This window comes from Myodes glareolus, chromosome 17 (genome assembly GCF_982192425.1).
Source record: "Myodes glareolus chromosome 17, mMyoGla1.1, whole genome shotgun sequence".
Taxonomy (NCBI): domain Eukaryota; kingdom Metazoa; phylum Chordata; class Mammalia; order Rodentia; family Cricetidae; genus Myodes; species Myodes glareolus.
In genome coordinates this window covers 49,636,338-49,655,198 of record NC_142042.1, presented here as the reverse complement: position 1 = coordinate 49,655,198, position 18,861 = coordinate 49,636,338, and the positions used below count along the sequence as shown (strand labels likewise).

Genomic DNA, 18,861 nt, shown 5'->3' with positions numbered 1-18,861 from the left:
TCTCTTGCGCTTGGCAGAGTAGCCTCATTTGCTGCAGGTCGATTTCTGAAGGTGGTAGGCCTTGGAGTCACAGAGGCGGCGGCACAACGTGTGTGTCTTATTGAGACGCCGAAGCCAAAGAGACAGGAAGAGCCTCTTCTTTATAAAACTTTGTTTCATTTGTTGCTGCTTGGTTTTGTTTTTATTTTTTTCAAGACAGTTTCGGATAGCCCAGGCTGTCCACGAGCACACCACATGGCTGACAATGGCCTTTCACTCCCAAGCGCCGGGATTGCTCGCGTGAGCCACCTTGCGAGCTACCGCGCCCGGCTTTGACTGCTCGCTCTTCGCTCTTCGCCAAGACCGAAAGCGAGCAGCACCGGTCTGTTGTGTGTCATCTACAACTGAGAAAAGTGAAGCTCAAAAGAGTTAAATTGCTTCCCCAGCTCCTAAATCAGAGGCGGGGGGGGGGGGGGGGGCGCAACAGGACCCATTAGATCACTGCAGCCTAGCTCAGCAAGCGAGAGTCTGGCCTGGCGACTTGGCATGAGGAGGTAGCCGAGGAGCTCACTGGGACTAGGTGGGTGAGGTGAAAGAATACAGGGACTGATCTGTGGGGATCTGCCAGAATTCTTCCCTCCATTTTTACTACAATAATACTGAGTGTGTAGACCAAGTTTAAAAATCTAGTGGATTCAATTTCCCTTTTTTTTTTTAGTTAGATTAATTTTTAAATTGCTTTGCAAGTAAGTATCATGCAGATCAAAAAATCTTCAGATCAGACTCTAGCATCTACTCAGCCATTGTATGGTAGACACCCAGACAACAGTGGATTTGGGTACATGGAGACAGAGAGACGGGTCACCAGTTAGCTTCATGAAGACAGCCCAAAACAGAGATTCCAGGATTTACCACTTTCCAAGAAACATCAGAGATGTGGATTTGGGGGCAAGCATGCACCTTTGAAACAAGAATAAGCATTAACTTTTCTATTACACGGACAAAATAAGATAGGTAGGGCAAAACCCTACCCCGACAACCCAGCAACAGGCCCTCAACAAAATCTAGACTAAAGAAATGCCTTTGGGTCCCCAGGACGTGATGAAATCAACTAGGGGGCTGGCTCTCCAAGAGAGGAAGGGATGGGGGAGGGGGAGGCTGTGGAGGACAGGCCCAGCCACAAGTGCTTACAGCTCGGCAGATATGGCTGGGCCATCACACACCAGAGACTCTGACATTAGACAGTACCTATTGAGTTCTGGAGATCCTTGCCTAAGAGGCTCAGGAAGTCCACACCAGGGAACACACTGCTCACTCTCAGCTATGCTAACTAAGGAGGGCTTTTTCCTGAGATGAATATGTGTTAGAAGTATCAAATATTAATCACCAGCAACATTAATTTATAACAACGCTTGTTTCTCTCTCAACTTCCTAGCTGGCATCCGGCGTAAGTGCTTTGAACCGAAGGCTTGTTGCACTGTGGGAATTAGACACAGCCTCTCTCACAGTCTTCACCAGAACTGAATTAATTGCCTCCAAGGGGCAGTTCACAGATTGGAGGGGGCTGCCACGAGAAATAAAATACTGGATGGGTCTATTTGTGGAAAAGTCTAAAACATTAAAGGAAAGAAGAAATCCAGATTGCTATCACACACCTGTAATCCCAGTACTTGGGAGGTAGAGACAAAAGGATTAGAAGTTCAAGCTCATCCTTGGCCATAAAGTGAATTTAAGGACAACCTGGGGTACATGGCAAGCTTGAGGCCATCCTGGCTACATGAGCTCAAACACCAAGGAGGAGGAAGGCTCATGCCACGTTCTTTCTTTACTATCCTGGTACTTCTTAGTGTGTGTATGCATGTGTGTGCACTCATATGGACTTCACATGTGGGTATGTGTGTAGGGACCAATGTCAAATTTGGGATATCTGTTATGGTTTAAGTAAAATGCTGCAGATCCCCAAGTGGATGCAGAGGGTAGTGGGCCATAAGACCATGCCGCAGGTCCCCAAAGTGGCACAGGCAGCAGGTCCTGAGAGCAGGCAAGGATGGCACAGTTCCCCAAGTGGCTGCAGTGGGCCACCAGGGGAAGTGAGTCCCAGGCAGGGAGCTGCATGGTAGGTGAGAGACCTCCATGGGGCAGCCGGTACCACAAGGAGAGACAGACAGATGTGCACACCACGAGACCATGCTGCAGGTCTCCAAAGGTGGCTGGTCCTGGGCAGGGAGCCACGCAGTGAGTGAAAGACAGAGACATGAATAGGCAAACTATGCAGAGTGAGGTTGGATATTTATTTAGTGGGTTATGAAGGGGAAAGGGGGAAGGGAAGAGAGAGAAGCAGAGGGGAAGAAGGGAGTGAGACAGAGAGAGAAACAGAGGAAGAGAAGGGAATGAGACAGAAGCTGCCTCTGAGAGAGAGAGAGAGAGAGAGAGAGAGAGAGAGAGAGAGAGAGAGAGAAGGGACTCAGACTGGAAGTTGAAGATCAGCTTGTCTTGGCTGGCTGACAGGGGAGGGAGTAGGGACGGCTTGTGTCTTAAAGGGACAGAGCAGACCATTGCAGTATCTTTCTCAGTTGCTTTCTGTCTTGTTTATTTTTATTTTTTTTTCTTTCTTTATTTGTGTGTGTGCGCACACGTGTGCATGTACACTATTGTGCTCATGGAAGCTCAAGGACAACTCTCAAAAGTTGGTTGTCTCCCACCACCTTGCAGGATCCAAGGTGTAAACCGTAGTTGTCAGGCATGAACGCAAACCCACCGTGCTGGCCCCTCACTTTGTTTCTAAAGCAGGATTTCTCGCTTTCACGGAAGCTTGTTGATTCAGCGAGGCTGGCTGGCTGGCTAGCTAACCCCAAGGGCCAGCCTACTCTGACCCAGCACTGTAATCACTCAACTGTTGGTTGTTTGACCGTGGGAATCAAATCCACCTCCTTCTGCCTGCACAGCTCAGGCCTTCCTGAGTGAGCTAACCCAGCAGCTGTGCTGGTTTTAAGACGCAGTCCATGCATAGACCGGGGTGTTAACCAATGGCAGCTGCCTCAGCTCTTTGCAAAGCAGCGTCAATTTTCTTGTTACTTGTTAAATTGATTTCTCCAGTGGTTGGGATGACTGATATGCTGAGGTAAGGCTTCTACGAAGGTAGAAAGTACAGATGTACCACATGGGAGTCCCAGCTCGAGGGCTCATTGAGTGGCTTGGTAATTGCAACTGAACCCTGCTGCTAACCCCAGAATCCGCCCTGGGCTGCTCGCCATACCTAGAAACTGCAGCTGAGGCCTTTCAAGGAATGTGTTCTCATGATAGAGTTGCTCTGCCCACAATCTGGGATAAGCCAGGGTGGGGTCAGAGACACAGCAAGCATACATCCCTTTCTAATCACAGCTATTACCGGGGACCTGCGCGTGGACTTGAACTTGGCAAGGAATGAGCACTGGGTTTCTTGCACGTGAACTTGAACTTGGCAAGGAATGAGCACTGGGGTTTCTTTCAGATTTGGGGCCTTCGAAATGCACCCAAAAGCTTTCCCGTGCTCCCCAGCTGTTTGATTTCCTCCACTCAGGATAGACCTCCAAGCTCTGGTGGTTTAGGGAGGGGTGTGTGTGGCACAAAATCCCCAGAGGCTGGGCTGAGGAGCCAAGTGCTGACTCTTCAAGATGTCTTCATAAAGAAGAAGAAGAAGAAGAACTGACCATCCCACGCCGCTTCCACATGGTGGATGACAACCTGGGCATTTCCACACACTGCCATTTCGCCTTCACTGCAACCCCAAGAGGCAGGAGCTAGTGTCCGTTTCCTTAACCTTTGGGCTTTGCTTTTGTGACAGGTTTCAGGGCTCTTCTCTGGCTCTCTGTCAGAGGCATGTTCACAGCTCCTTGTCCATCAGCCTAGGCTGACATAGGGGTCACACCTGCAATCCCGGCATCTGAGAGGCAGAGGCAGGAGGATTGCCATAAGTGTGAGGTCCATCTGGATTACATAAATGAGTTTCAGGATGGTTGGGGCTATGAGAGAGAGAGAGAGAGAGAGAGAGAGAGAGAGAGAGAGAGAGAGAGAGAGAGAGACTGGGAACTTTCAGGGAGATGGATATTGAGTCCCATGCCTAGTGTGATAGTGTGACCTGGGCTACATGATCTTCCCAGGACCCAAGCCTTATGCTATTCTCCCCAGACGAGCAGGAGAGATAGGGAAGATTGGAGCAGTGCTAGCTGCACAGAGTGGAGACGTGTAGCCTTTTTTACATGTGTTGAAGGGCAAGTCGTTCAGGGGAGCTCACTCTCGCCCATGTGAAATTTGTTTGCCTCCGTGATCTAATGGCTCTGGGCTTCTGGGACTACATAGCCCCAGCTTGGAAGCAGGGTGAGAGAGGGTACGCTTTATATATCATAGTCTTGTCCCTGCCCAGGGCTTACCATGCATGGCGTGATTCTAACAGGGGTACAAATAACCCCAGGACTATAGAGTGGACTTGATGTCCATTAACTGTGTATCAAATTCTCTGCTCCTGCCAAGGTGGGCAGGGCAGTGCCTCCAGGGAAGGGGAAAACAACCCTTCTGTTCATTTAAAGACATCACAGTCACAACAAACTGGAACCCTGCCCCGATCTACCAAGCATGGGCTAGTGCTTTGATGCTACTGATCTCACGTGGACTCTTGCAGCATCGAAACTTCCTTTCAAGACATTGCCTGGGGTAGAAAGTCACAGATTCCAAGTATGAGGCGAGATAGCAACATCCCTTGGAAACCACAGAAGACTGTTCCAAGACCCCAGTGGAGAGCAAAACCTGAGGATGCTCAAGTCCCTTACAGAAAACAGCGTGGAATTGACGTGTGCCTATGCACATCCTCCCACAGGCTTAACCCTTCCTAGGCCGCTCACAAAACCTAACACGGCACAGCGCCGCACAGTCACGTGTACTGTTCAGAGAACAAGAACAAGCACACACGTTCAATGCAGATGCACTTTTTAATATGCTTGAACCCCAGCTGGCGGAATTCGCATGAAGAACCCCCAGGGTTTGGACAGTGACGATATGTAGCTTGGGTCACAAGATGCTCTGTGTAGTTTTAGTGAATGAGGTTCTTATTCTCCTTCCCACCACAACCTGAGTGTCAACTAACCATTAGAAAATGGCTATTCCTGTTTGGAGGGCAGTCAAGCCGTTTTGCAACACACAGTACCCACCTTCCCCAACAGGAGATTCTGAGAGTCTCACCACGCCACATCTGATCCTTCCTGCAGGGGGACACTGTTCCTCTCCTCCTTTCTCTTGTCAACTTTGGGGATCTTAAAGGTTTTTCAGTTTTTCTGTTTAGTTTGGTTTTTTGTTTGTCTGTTTTATCGAGACAGGGTTTCTCTCTGTTACAGTCCTAGTTGACAATCTTAAAGTTTTTAAAAATAGCTGTACTGTGGTATAATTCATTCTGCACATCATTTACCCTCATAAACTGCACACTCCAGTGATGCTGGAGATATTGACTGTTATACAACCACCTCCACAGTTTAATTTTAGAATAGTCTTGTCACCCCCTAAAGAATCTGAACCCTTTAACTCCATTTTTCTGCCTTCACTCTACCCTATTCCTAGCCAACTGTGACCAGTTTTTTCTATCTGAGTTTGCCTGCTGTAGACATTTCTCATAAATGAAATTGTGCAAAAGTGGCCTTCTATGACACACTTCTGTTGTCCAATGATTTCTAGTGGCACTTACGCTATTAAGCATGTATGTACCTTATTTCTCTTTAGGGCTGAGAAATGGTCCATGTTTGGATATCTTATTCACTCATCCGGAATGAAAAGGACCTATTTGTACCAGGGCCGTTCCTTGCTCTCATTGCCAGTCCCTGGTCCAGGAAAACGTCCCTGAAGATACCCAGAGTGTGCCTCCAGGCCAGAATGTACGTCCCTATCTGCAATGCAGGGTCTGGTTATCGTTATTTTTATAGATTTCAAACAAAGCCTCAGTGTTGACACTTGGGGCTGGTCTGAGAGCTGATTTGGGTCAATGATTTGGGTCCAGTCTGTAGGCTCAACTCTGAATCAGTGTCCAGCCCTGCAGCTACTCTCCCCTCTGTGATGTTCCTCTTCAGGCTTAGGAGCCTCTTGTTGTTCCTCCTTGGGTCCCACCCTGATCATTGCCTGCAGGAACCCCTTCATCAGCGGTGATAATTGCACAAAACAGTAGCTAACCAGAGTTTACTCAGATCTCACTCAGAACGCTAAGGACCACACTGAGGGGATTCCACGCTGAGCAGCAGACAGAGGAGGCTCTGCCCCGGATACTCTGCTCTGCCCTCTGCCCTTCTGTGTCTGGCCCTCTTGTCCTGGAGGAGCGGGATCTCTAGGCCCTGACTACCTAGAGACTTGTGGAGACTATGGGAACAATAGTTAAGGGAGCAGCGGCGATGAGGAGGAGCGCAAGGCGGAGCCTCAAAGGCGGCTCTGCTGACCCTGCTACAGCTTCGGGGTTCACAGACAGGCAAAGGGTGAACTTATCCACAGCTACTCTCTCACTAGTCTGTGAGCAGGGAAATCGCGGCAAGTGGCCTAAACTCCGCAGGAAGTAGGTAGCGGTTTCCAAGGTCACTTCTAAGGTGGGGTAGAGCCCGAGTGTTAATGAAGCATTGTTCTTGTGGTCCTTCCGGAGGCAGGCTTCTGTACGTGCGTTGTTCTGGACCTCCAGTGGGATTCAAAGCAGAGTATGTCTGAAGAACTCAGTCTCTATTTTCTGGAAGCACCCGTCCTCTTTTCACCTTCAAGCGCCTGCTACTTCCATTTTTCCCACGAGAGGGCGCCAGACACCAGTGGTTGAAGAGGAACGAGTCGGGCCTTCAGTGAAGTTGTGGATGGATCTTGAAACGGTGTCTGTCAACTTCACCTGACCTTATTCTTCTAGGATACATTCATGTTAGAGGGCACACTATCTCTACAGGTGCTTTTGTATAGCCATAATTCTGAAGAGCATATTACTGAATGTGAAGAAGACATTTTCCTAAGCCTCCAAACCTCTCCGCTGTTTGTCCTTGCCACAGCCGAGAAGTGAGGTAGGGGCTCATTTCTCATTTCTCAAAATCATCACATTAAATATGAAAATGAGTGATGTCATGTCAAATTGTTGGTTCACCCTTTGGGTCTGCAGGTGGCCTGATCTAAGGCTAGGACTGAAGGGCAACATGGTGTTGTGCTAGGGAGCACCTTAGGGCACCCCAGCGTCTTGTTTCTGGGGCATCCGAGGCATTGACTGCTGCCCATTGCACTCAGGGTTGCTCTGTGAGCAGGGAGGGGCACAAGCTGGAGGTCAATACCCAAGGGCAACCTGGAGATCTGTGAGATGAGGATCTGGGACCATTGGTTTGGAAAGGAACTTTACAGCTAGGACTTGGGCCTGAAGCCCAGAAGGAAAGCGTTTGTGGGATGAATGCAGGAAAGTCTATGCAGGTCAACAGAGCAGAGACAAAAGCACAGAACTGTCCGTGTGCGGGCAAAGGCCCAGGCTGATGGGCTCTGGAGTAAAGACTGAGCGGAGAAGTGGGGGAGGAGAGGACAGGAACCAGGGTCTTAGAAACTGCAGTGAATTCTCCTTGGGGCTCCTGAGAAACGAAGTGGGTCCAACACTCCAACACTGCGACCTTCCACACTCTATGTTCTTTTAGATTTTTTTGGAAAGCTGTGAATGCGGCCCAAGACAAAATTGCCAGCTTACTTTAAAGCAGATTTGTTGTTGCAACTTGATTGCTCCATTCGGAACTTTGAAGAAGGCAACATTTTGTCAGAGTGGTGTTGGACACCCTGTATCTAGACTAAGAACCGAAGTGGGAAGAGTCGGCTGTACCAGCAACCTCCCTGCAGAGAAAGCTCCCAGGCCTGAATTCAGGCTGAAGGCCTTGCCAGCTCTCTTGCTGACACAAATTACCTCACACTGGGCACATGTGGCCAGTGGGAGTCAAATATTTGACATAAACCCAAAGGGACTAAATTTCAGCTCTGAGAATTGAAGTGGCCATGCTAAGTCTCCTCAAGGGAGCTTCCCCCACCGTCCCAGTTCTTCCTAGAAGATCCCCAACACACACATACCCAGAACCCTCTGAGCTGCCTCTCACCCCAACTTCAAAGAGACCCTGAAGTCTTCTTGCTCTGAGAAAAGCTGACTTTGTACCTATGGTCCTAAAGTAAGGAGCTAGTCAGTCAAAGAAAGATGAACACTCCTCATGTTGGCCCACAACCCCACAGGACCTGTGACTTAGTGATGCCCCCAAGGGCCAGTACCCATGAGGCTGTGATTTAGGAAGAAGGTGCATGCGGGACAGGCCAGACAACTGGGAGGAATGCAGCCTCACAACTTCGCGGGGCTGGCCAGCTTCTCAAGGTCACAGCCTCCTCCGCAAACACACCCGTGGACTATTCCGTAGGAGAAGGTGTGCCGGTCTGCTCATGTGCCTGCAGTGGACAGGGCGGGGAATGGAGCAGTCGCAGGGAACTAAATCACACAGAAGAAATGCAGAAGAGGTCACCCAATAGGGATTCTGTGCCCAGACAGACTAAAAGTTGGCGTTCTTCAAGTCCCGGGAGCAGCGGTACCTGCCGTCCAGGAACCTGGAGCACAGGAGGCTGGGCGAGCAAGGACAGGTGTGGTACTGGCGTTTCCTAGAGAAGGGGATCTGGAGAGAGAAGGAAGCAGTCTATCAGCCATAGGGAAGGGTTGTGAGAGCTCCGTGTAGTCAATGATGTTCGTGGGTGACCAGAAACTGAGGATACCCGCTACTGAGCCGCTGAGCCTCTGACTCTGAGCCGCTGAGCCGCTGCACACAGTAGCAGGTACTTTCCTCCGAAAGCGCCGATCAGCCGGCGGAATGCCAGCAGGGCCATTTGGGATCAGTCCACGTTGAACGCCAGGTAAAGTGAGAAGCCACAAAAGCCTATTTACCAATGTATTAGGGGGTGCAATGGAGAGCAAACTCACGAATACAGATGGCGCTAATCCAGCTGCTGTTGTCCTCCCATGGGCAATGCAGACCAACCACAAGACTTGCCCGAGAGTGAGTGTGAGACCCTCTCCTTAGTTTTATCTGGTCGTGTACTCAGAGAAAACCATGCTCATGGCTAGTTATCCCCAAATGTCATTGGCTACACTGATGAGCTCCCACAACAGGAAAGGCCTGTAAATGTCTCCTCCCAGCCAACAAAAATGTTGATTGCAGGCGACCACTCCAAAGCCCGGAGGAATTGAATGGCATGACAACATCACACAGCTAATTTGTGGAGGAGCTGGTATTTGAACCCAGATAAGGCTGATGCTTTGCACTCGGAACACCTGTGGCCATGTTCATGCTCTCTCTCTCTCTCTCTCTCTCTCTCTCACACACACACACACACACACACACACACACACACACACACGATTGCAAACACTCTCACACACTGCTTACCCCTGGCGTCCTCAGCTCTGAGGTCAGAGCCTACAGATAGCTGTGAAGGGACAAAACCCTCTTTATCCAGTGGCTCACATCAAAGAGCACTGTTGGACACCCAAGGTTCCCTCAGTATTTGAAAGGATATTTGTTTATATGTGTGTTATATGTGTGAGGGAGAACATGCCTGTGGAGATCGGAGGACAACCTGGGAAGTCTGTTCTGTCCTTCCACCTTTACATATGTTCCAAGAATCAAACTCAGGGCACGTGTTTTCATAGCAAGTGCTTTTACCTGCTGAATTTTTCACCAGCCCCCAGAGGGTTTTAAATAGAGTGATAAGGAGACTAGGTCCAGCACCAGACTACCAGGGTTCAAAGCCCAGACCTTCTGTCTACCACATCTGTGACAACCGACTACCTATTTACCCTGGCTGTGCTTTCATTTTATCATCTACAAAAAAAAAAAATGGGTTAATAGCTCCTATATGACTATATAGCTTTAAAAAGACTAAGATCATTTACTTATTGAAAACTTACTGAGGACAAATGGCCTGTAGGAAGTGTATTTGTTTTTTGTTAATGCTGATGTCCTTATTGGGAGCGTGAATCATTCTGAGCCATCTTTCACAGCCCAAGGCAATGAGGAACGCAGAGCCGTTCAGCTCTCAGCTTCCTCAGCCCAAGGTGGTTAAGGACAAATCGGGCCCTGAGGGTAATTGGAAGAGACAGCACTGGGGCGTGTACAGACAAGTCACTAAGGGGAACTGGGTGTGGCTGTAGATCCAGCCAAGCTGCTACCCTTTAGTGGCCCCACCCTCCTAAGGCTATAATTTGCAGCTACAGCCCTGACCCTCCCAAAGCCAAGAGCCTCTTGGCTGCCCTGTGCCCTCAGGGTCTAGAAACACACCCAGAGTTAGCTGCTTAGGACACAGGGAAGAAATTCCTGTACAAGAGTCTTCTTTGCTCTGGCCACAAGCCTGTATAGGGGGCCATTTTGTGTTCTTAGATTCTGTTTCAAAGAGCAAAGGATACTTGAGAATCTTTTGAAATCTATCACTTCAGGGTTAACTCTCCTGCTCCCATTAAACACAACAAGTAAAGGGCTAAGGGTGGCCGGCCTGAAGGGCTAGCAACTTGTGTGATTAGTATCACCATTCCACAAAAAAGAAAAAAAACAAGAAAGCTGTACCCTATACCAGTAGCCTAGGACTATGGTTGACTTCAGAAAATTCCATTTTAGTCCCAGCTGTCTCAGGACGAGGCCTTGAGCGAGTCACGTGACCTGCTGTAGCTCCTCAGCTTGCTAATGAAAACCCAGGAATGCTTTAAAGATAAAACCATAACTGTGTCTCCAGCCTGTCTAGAAGGAGGCAGGTGAACAATGTCACCACCCAAAGCACTGTCCAGAGAGTATCTGCAGGCCTGGGTAAGGCTGTTGCCTGGAGCAGAAACCCTTGGCTGTCTGCTTTTCTTCCTTGGGTCAGGCTGGATCCACTGGGAAGGGCGCAGTATTAGTCTCCTGCAAATCATCATCAGAAGCCACAGACTCCCTGGTCTAAGCTGGATCCAGGCTCCAAGATCCCTGTTTGCTTGCCAATGCCCCTTCACATGCATGCCCGTGCTCATTCACACACATGCCCGTGCTCGTTCACACACATGCCCATGTCCATTCACATGCATACCTATGCCCCTTCACACACATGCCATGCTTGTTCACACACATGCCCATGCTCGTTCATACACATGCCCATGCTCCTTCACACGCATGCCCATGCTCCTTCACACGCATGCCCATCCTCGTTCACACACATGCCCATGCTCGTTTACACACATGCCCATGCTTGTTCACACGCATGCCCACTCAGTGCCAGCAGAGCACCTTGTGGCTTCCTGGGTGGCACTCCTCTCCTTCCCGACCCAGTGGTGTGCACAACCGCAGCCCCCGCAGCCACAGGCTGATAGCACAGCAGGTACCAGCTCCACACTGGACATCTCGTTCACAGGCCTACAAAAGAGAGAGAGGGCCAGCCCATTAGTACCTCCCAAGAGAACAAAGGAAAAGGAATGCTAAGCCATCTTTGGCAGGGTCTGGAAGAAGTGACTAAGTGCCCAGGATTAATAGGACACCCGGCTGTAACACCACTGCTTGGCAGGACACTCGGGGTTTAGCAAAGTACCTGACCTGGAGAACCATCCCAGCTCAGTGGCAAGGCGGTCCCTATCCCCAAAAAGGCCTGTTAGAAGATGCGGCTATTTGAATATCAGTCAACAACAGCACAATTGACTGAATTAGAACTTACTGGTGAAGGGAGGGGAGGGGTAGGAGTCCTTGATGGTCCAAAGCCCTGGATGACCATTGCTGAGTTATCTCGGGGGGGGGGGGGGGGGGAGAATCTTTGTCCTCCAGAATGCATTATCAGTTGCCTCTCTGCATGTCTCCCACCACCTAACTCACAGGAGCCTGGTGGACAGGGATCTCCCCAGTGTTTCCCTGCTGGCCTCTCTGGGCTCCTGACACGGATCCTTCTGATTTGGGCTGTTTGGACCTGTTGGGTTAATGCCTGTGTAAGGAAATGTCAAATAAGCACCCTTTACCCCAGAGCCAGAGTCAAGAAAGCAAGTAGGGCCTAATGGAGAAATAGCCGACCCGGCCACAGGGCACAGAGGTCAAGTGGCTTCAGACTTGAAGTTGGAAGTTGAGTTTTGTTTTTCTCCAGTAGCAGGCCACGGAACACCTTCAGGCTGCCAGCGTGGGCCATGACAGGAGCCGGAAGCTCCAGACTTTTCCAGATGAGGAGGTCAGGTTGTACCAGAGACGGTACAGGTGGCAGTCACCAGCAGTTACTCTCTAACCCAGCAGGGGCACAGCTCACACCTAAGCCAGCCCCTTGAGCATTGAGGGTGAGCGAAGCAGGCCCCACCAGGACTCTTCTCTCCTGACGGTGGCAGGCATGGCACTCTGGAAAATTGGGACCTACAGCCTGGATTGTCATTATTTAAGGAGCAAGGGAGTGTGGAGAGGTCAGGACTGTTTGGTTGAAAGCGTCACCTCAGCTCCTAACATACTTATACCCAAAGAGTCTGGAATGTTTGGGTCCAGGCTTCACCCCAGCCCCTGGGCACCCCTATATCCAAGGAGTCTGAAATGTTTGGGTGAAACTTTCCATCCCAAGCCCCTTGCCCTGGGAGTTTCTGCAGTCCAGACTCCACCTCCAAGAAAGCCCACCAAGGATGACCCCTCCCCAGAGAGGCTCAAGACCATTCCCACAGGCTATTTAAACTGCCACCCAGAGAACGAACGCACGGTCTTTCTGGTCTTCCTTTCCCTTCTCCATGGTTTTTCCGTTCTTCCTCCATCTCCGTCCATGGGAGGCCTGGAAGGTCACCCGGGAACACTGGCATCCATTAAACCTGGGCTTTTTCTAATTTGGTTGAATTTGGTCTGATTTGGATTATTGCGTGGGCGGAGATGTTTGTTGGGTCGTAAAAACTTTTTCAAGGACCTGGTGTCTTTCTGGAAGTCAGAAGAGGGACTTCAAAGGGACATGGGAAATGGGGAAGCTGAGCACTCCCAGATTCCTTCCCCTCAACACTGTTCTGACCAAGCGCTCATTTGGCCATTATTCACCCCCATTCATTCACTCCATTGGACTAACTCAACCTTCTTTCTTTGTGCTCTTTATGAAGGGGATGCCTCGCCTCCCTTAGACCACTTTGCACCTTCCCCCGGGGACCCACTAAATGGTGAAATGAGGTGTTGGTGGCACCCCTCTTACCCTAGGGACCCACTAAAGGATGAAAGGTATTTGGCGCACTTTTTCTCACAGCAAAAGTAGACCTGATGTGGGACTCTGCACTTCTGCCCTGAGCCACACCAGCATGCTCTGGAATAACATGGACAAGAGGGCCAGACGTAAATTGAAACCAAGGTACACAAGACAAATGGGACTTGGAAGGGGGAACGAATCCACCCTGTAGAACTTCCTATGGCATGCTCCAAAGAATCTTCATTGTACTAAAGACTCAATGTTAAAATCGCAGTGCCCTCCCAATGTATTTAAAACAATCTTATATTTAAATTCAACTTCGCGAAACCTAACTCTGTCTATCAGAGTGAAGTCTGACCCATCTGAAGATTATATGCATCCCCACTCCCAGGCACTGACCACCTCCCAAATCCCTTTGCTTTAGGTGAATTGGAGCAGCAGAGCCTTCCTGGTTCTCGGTTCACAGCCCTTGCAGAACCCTGATCTCGGCCCCCAACCCAAGCCTATGGAGAAGACTAGAAACTTACCCCTGTGATCACTGCACAGTGGGACACAGTTGCTAGGAGGAGCACGAAGAAAACTTGCACGGTACCTCTCATGATCAGTTGGGTGAAGACAAACACTGCCCACTCCGGTGCCTCTCACCTCCTTCCACCCTGCCTTGTACTGGGCAAGCTGAAAAGGCCAGGCTGTCCTGCCCTTACCTCTTTCAAATTTATACAGTCGGATCCAGGGCTGCCTCTGGATGCCTCATCCCGCTCTTCCCTCCCCTCGCCGGCATTATTCAGATGAGCTCAGAAGCGAAGATGAGACCTGATTCTCTAACGGCATCGCATCACCCTCAGAACTGATAAAAATGGACACATCGGGGGACTTTGACAGTTGCTCTAACTCTTCCAGCAGCGCCACGCTTCCGACAGTGGCATGCAATTCGCTTGCTATCCATTTCTGTCTCTGCATCATTCTTCACTGCTCGGGTCAGGAGAATGGCTTTAGTAATGAATTAAGAGATTTGCAACATTGATTTTTCCTCACGCACACTGAACCATGCATGCAGCCTACAGGAGTGTTTATGTTCTCACACCCAAACTGTTGAGCTTTGTGTGGGCATTTACCCTGGATTCAGCACAGAGGTGGCTGAGAAGACAGAGGTTGAGGTGGCATCTCTTCCTGACCTCTAAAAGGTTAAAATTCCCAAAATGGAGACAGAATACAGTGAGGAAAAATACATCCTTGATGTTACTGCTTCTCACGATACGCAGGCGGGTCTGCTCTCTAACAGGCTCTAGACAAATACCTGTGGGCTGGTGAGTCTTCGCTGTCTAATTGATTGGGTTCAGAATCACTATGGAAACACACCTCTGGGTATGTCCCTGAGGATTGTTCCAGAAAAAGGAAATCAAGGAGGGTAGACCCACCATGGTTGTGAGGACCATTCCATGAGCTACAGACTCAGACCAATGACAAAACCAGCTGAGTGCTGGCATTCCCCTCCCTGCCACCTCGTGCTCCTGGCTCCGTGATCTCCCTGTCATGATGGGCTGTACTCCCAAGCCGTGAGCTGAAATAAAACCTCCTTCCCTTCAGTTGCTTCCGTCAGCAGTGGAAGGGTAACTCATACAAGCAGCAAACATCCCTGGGACGAGAACCAAGAACAGAAGATAAGGAAGCACACAGGTTCCACCCTGGCAGTATCCTGTAGGGACATGAACTTGGGCTAGGCTGTTGCCGAAAGAAGCCGTGTTGGTGGTCTTCTTGTAGCATGGGGTGAGCATGAGAGTAGCCTTATCTGTGAGCAAACACACGGTGGGCTCAGGTGGCAGGCTGATGGGAAGGTGACTCTGAGCATAGCCGTCCTCACTGAAGGGAAGCCGCTGGTCCCAACTTTCTGACAGACCAGAGACACTGTTGGATCCTGTATTGAATCATCCATCTTCTCTGTACAATAACAAAAGGTAATGTTTTTTCAAGGTGTGCTTTCTAGTACGTTAATACAGGGCAAGTATGCCTAACCCAAAGCTCTAAAGTCTAGACATCTCCAAAATGGAGGACTTCTTGACATCATGTGGCATGTGGAGAATTCTACACAGTGAAGCCTTGCTGCATGCACAAGAAGTCACTTAAAATACTGAAACTTGCCTTTAGGCTACGTGGGTAAGGTGTTCATTAAACAAACAGAATTCAGGTTTAGACTTATGCCCCATCCAAGATGTCCCATTTGGGTATTTGTAAACATTCAAAATTAGGAAGGTGACCCTCAAACCTAGGACACTGTAGGTCTCAAGGATTTCAGAGATGAGGTACTTAGCCTACGGGTCTTACATAGACGATTGTTTTCCACAGCCAGAGATTTGGGGAACACTGAATACACCTACATAATGAGTTTCTTTCTGCAGAATTTTCCAGGGTCCTTCATGTTGGCATAGGAAACATTAAGTGAAAAACACCACCTGTGGTCCATTCACCCACAATGTCATTTTCTCAACGTGTCTTGTGGAAATAGGATTCTCACACAGAAATGTCAGCCAGCATCCATTTCTAGCGCGAGAAGAATCCCAGTGGGCCTGAACACCATGGCTGGTCACCAGCACTGCCCCAGGCAAACACACCAACTTTGAACCAGATTGCTTGCTGGTGTCACGAACTTGAGGATACTGCTAATCCTCAGAGCCCCTGTTTTCTGAGGCCCTCCAGCTCTCACCAACTCCCCTAGTTCCTTCCCAGAAGGCACAATTACTAAGAGGAAACTAGCGCAGGGAACTCGGTATAAAGCAGTGGCACCGACTGAAAGCGTGCTCTTCCCCTTGGGTGGCAGGGCTTGAAGAAGAGACTTTTTGAGGCGTGAGGCCTGTGGGACAGCTGGAGACATGGTGGAACTCTCAGAAGAGAGCCTGGGAGCTTTAGAAAGACGTGACATTGCTTCTTTCCTCAGAAACTCAACTAAGCAAGCACTCTCTGAGGCCCTCCCCCTTGTCAGGATCTGAAACTGTGGGGCAGGACATCAGATGTGCTAAGGGTGGCTCTCTTGTCGTAATCAGCAATCAGGGCTACTCTGTGGCTGACAGATGTGGAGTGAAAATGTGAGTGGCGGAACCAAGTCGGACACCTTGAGGACTCCAAGGCAAGAAGATGGAGGAGGACTGAACTGAGAAGCAAGTGGGAGGGACTAGGGAAATGATGGACAGTAGTAAAAATATGGGTTCCTTTATGAGAGCAGAGAGCTGGCAGAGGAGGTGTGTTGGGCAAACCTTTAGCAAACTTCTATGCATCTGCAGACATGATAGAGGCTGGTGGGGAGCAGGTAGCATGCAGTAGAGGGTTTGTGTGAAATGGAAGGTATATGTGCAGATAGATCATGGAGACAGAGGAAGGCATGTGGGAGGGAGGGAAGGAGGGAGGGAGGGAAGATGTGTGTGTGTGTGTGTGTGTGTGTGTGTGTGTGTGTGGTGTGTCTGAGGACAGCGTAGTGGTATTTTATTTGTATTTTAATAAATAAAGCTTGCCTGAAGATCAAAAAGTAAAACAGCCCCCTTGGTCAGCCTTACAAACGATGCAGTGGTAACACACACCTTTAATCCCAATAGCCGCACTAGTTGCCACAGAAATCGGGTGGTGCACGCCTTTAATCCCAGTGGTGCCCTTTAATCCCAGCCCTAGGGAGGATTATAAAACAGGAGGAGACAATTCTCAGTCTCAGTCTCATTCTGAGATTCCTGGTGGCAGGATCACCATTTCGAACTGAGGTAGAGGTAAGAGCCAGTAGCTGGCTGTTTTGCTTTTCTGACCTTCAGGTTGAACCCCAATTTCTGTCTCTGAGTTTTTATTAATCATGTTTCAGGACAGGTTTGACAAGTGTAAACCCTGATCTGGTTTAGGCTCCTGAGATAGTCTTGAGGTCATGGTCACTGCTTTACGAACACAAGGGATCTTCCATTAGTGCCCTTACTCCTTCAGCCTGAACTCTAGCCTAGCTTGTATAAATGGCTTACAATGTATCGTTGCTGTTACCTGTTTGGAGGTGGCTGTGATACATTTTAGAACAAAGGTAAGAAGTTAACAGCATAACAAAGGGAGCTCAAGCATCTAGACAAGTTCTTTTTTTTATTATTATTTTGGTTTTTTCGAGGCAGGGTTTCCCTGCATATCTAGCTGTCCTGTAACTAGCTCTGTAACCAGGCTGGTCTCCAACTCACAGAGATTCACCTGCTTCTGCCTCTCAAGTGCTGGGATTAAAGATGTGTGCCACCACCACCCGGCCTCAGACCAGGAGTTCTCAATGTGGGGCACAGTCCCCTCGCCCAGCAAGGAATGCATGAGCAGTATTTAGACGACCTGTGAACTTGGGCAAAGAGGAAAATTTTGTCTTGATTTGCACTAGCTTCTAACTGAACTTTAATGTTTTCTTCTATTTTAACTGCAGGCTAAAGCCTACAAAATGATTCACAAAACTCAAGACTTCATAACCAGGAAAAAATACTATTATTTAATAGCATTATATTGCTACAAACACCTGAAAATATCCCCTCTGCTCATCACTACATGGAAAGGAAATTGTGGTGCCTACCAGACCATTTTAAGTTGGGTTCCTCACATAGTAATAAAGAAGCTTGATACACTGTCACGTTATAAATATGTTTTAATAGATGTTTTTGATAACTTTATTTCAATATAATTGACTTCCTTTGTAATATTATTTTATACATCTAAAACCACTAAACCAGAACAGGCCATAAGCTTTGATGCATGGTACAAAATGGCAAGAACTCATGAGGTAAAACAGTATAGACTTAAAAAAAGAAGAAAAAAGGACTTGGGGGTTGTATATAGGGTCATAAACTCAAGCTAGCCCTCAGAGAGAACCTGGAACAACACAAAGACAGGAAGAAATTGTCAAGAAAAAAAAAGCAAGAGAAGAGGAGGAGAAACCAGTTAGAACAAGAAGAAAAGTTGTCTCCAGGGACCAGACAGAATAGGGACTGAGAGTTGGGGAGTATCTTCATATGTTCTGCTGCTGCAACAAAACACTTCAGGCTGGGTGATTACAGACAACAAGACCTACTGCTCACAGTCAGTCACAGAGTCTAAGGAGTTCAAGAAAAGGGTGTTGGGAAGTACAAAATCAGGATGCTGACAAATTCAGCCTCTAGTCAGGGCCCATTCTGCTCCACAGATAGCAGCACCTCCTTCCTTGCTGCGAGGTCTCTAGCATCTTTGCAAGGACATGGACCCTATTTCTGAAGACACCATCCTCCTAACTAAATCACTGCCCAAAGGCTCGGTGACTCAACACTATCCCACTGAGGATTTGGTTTCAACATAAGATGTTGACTGAGATTTCTGTCCTGCCCGGTTCCTGCAGTTGTTAAATCCCAAAGAAATCACGCAGAGGTCTACACTAATTATAAACTGATTGTCCTAGTAGCTCAGGCTTCTTATTAATTAATTTTTACAACTTCCATTAGCCCATAATTCTTGTCTGTGTTAACCATGTGGCTTGGTACCTTTTTCGGTAGGGCAGTCACATCTTGCTTGCTCTGTGTCTGGCTTCCTCTCTGTCTGGGTGATGACTGCAGACTGAAACTTCCCTTTTCCCAAAATTCTCACTGTCCTGCCTCTCCTTCCTGTCTGGTTGCACCGTCTATACTTCCTGCCTGGCTAATGGTCAATCAGCATTTTATTTAAAATAATACAAGTGACAGGATAAAG

The 18,861-nt window shown here is 48.8% G+C and overlaps 1 protein-coding gene across 1 annotated transcript; it reads right to left on the bottom strand.

The window, feature by feature from the left end:
• Nucleotides 1-5,311: 5,311 nt before the first annotated feature.
• Nucleotides 5,312-13,754, bottom strand: Prok1 (prokineticin 1). The gene is made up of 3 exons (XM_048443402.3): nucleotides 13,683-13,754; nucleotides 11,268-11,393; nucleotides 5,312-8,636 (listed from the first exon to the last, which is right to left on the bottom strand). The coding sequence occupies exons 1-3, from the start codon at nucleotides 13,752-13,754 to the stop codon at nucleotides 8,517-8,519; spliced, it is 318 nt and encodes a 105-aa protein (XP_048299359.2). The 3' UTR covers nucleotides 5,312-8,516.
• Nucleotides 13,755-18,861: the final 5,107 nt, after the last annotated feature.

Excerpts from the sequence above, each read along its gene's own strand:
- Prok1 (XM_048443402.3), bottom strand. The coding sequence starts at position 13,754 with ATGAGAGGTACCGTGCAAGTTTTCTTCGTGCTCCTCCTAGCAACTGTG. Across the intron at positions 11,394-13,682 it reads ACTGTGCAGTGATCACAGGG|GCCTGTGAACGAGATGTCCA; the intron begins GTAAGTTTCTAG and ends TCTCTTTTGTAG. Across the intron at positions 8,637-11,267 it reads GCCACCCAGGAAGCCACAAG|ATCCCCTTCTCTAGGAAACG; the intron begins GTGCTCTGCTGG and ends TTCTCTCTCCAG.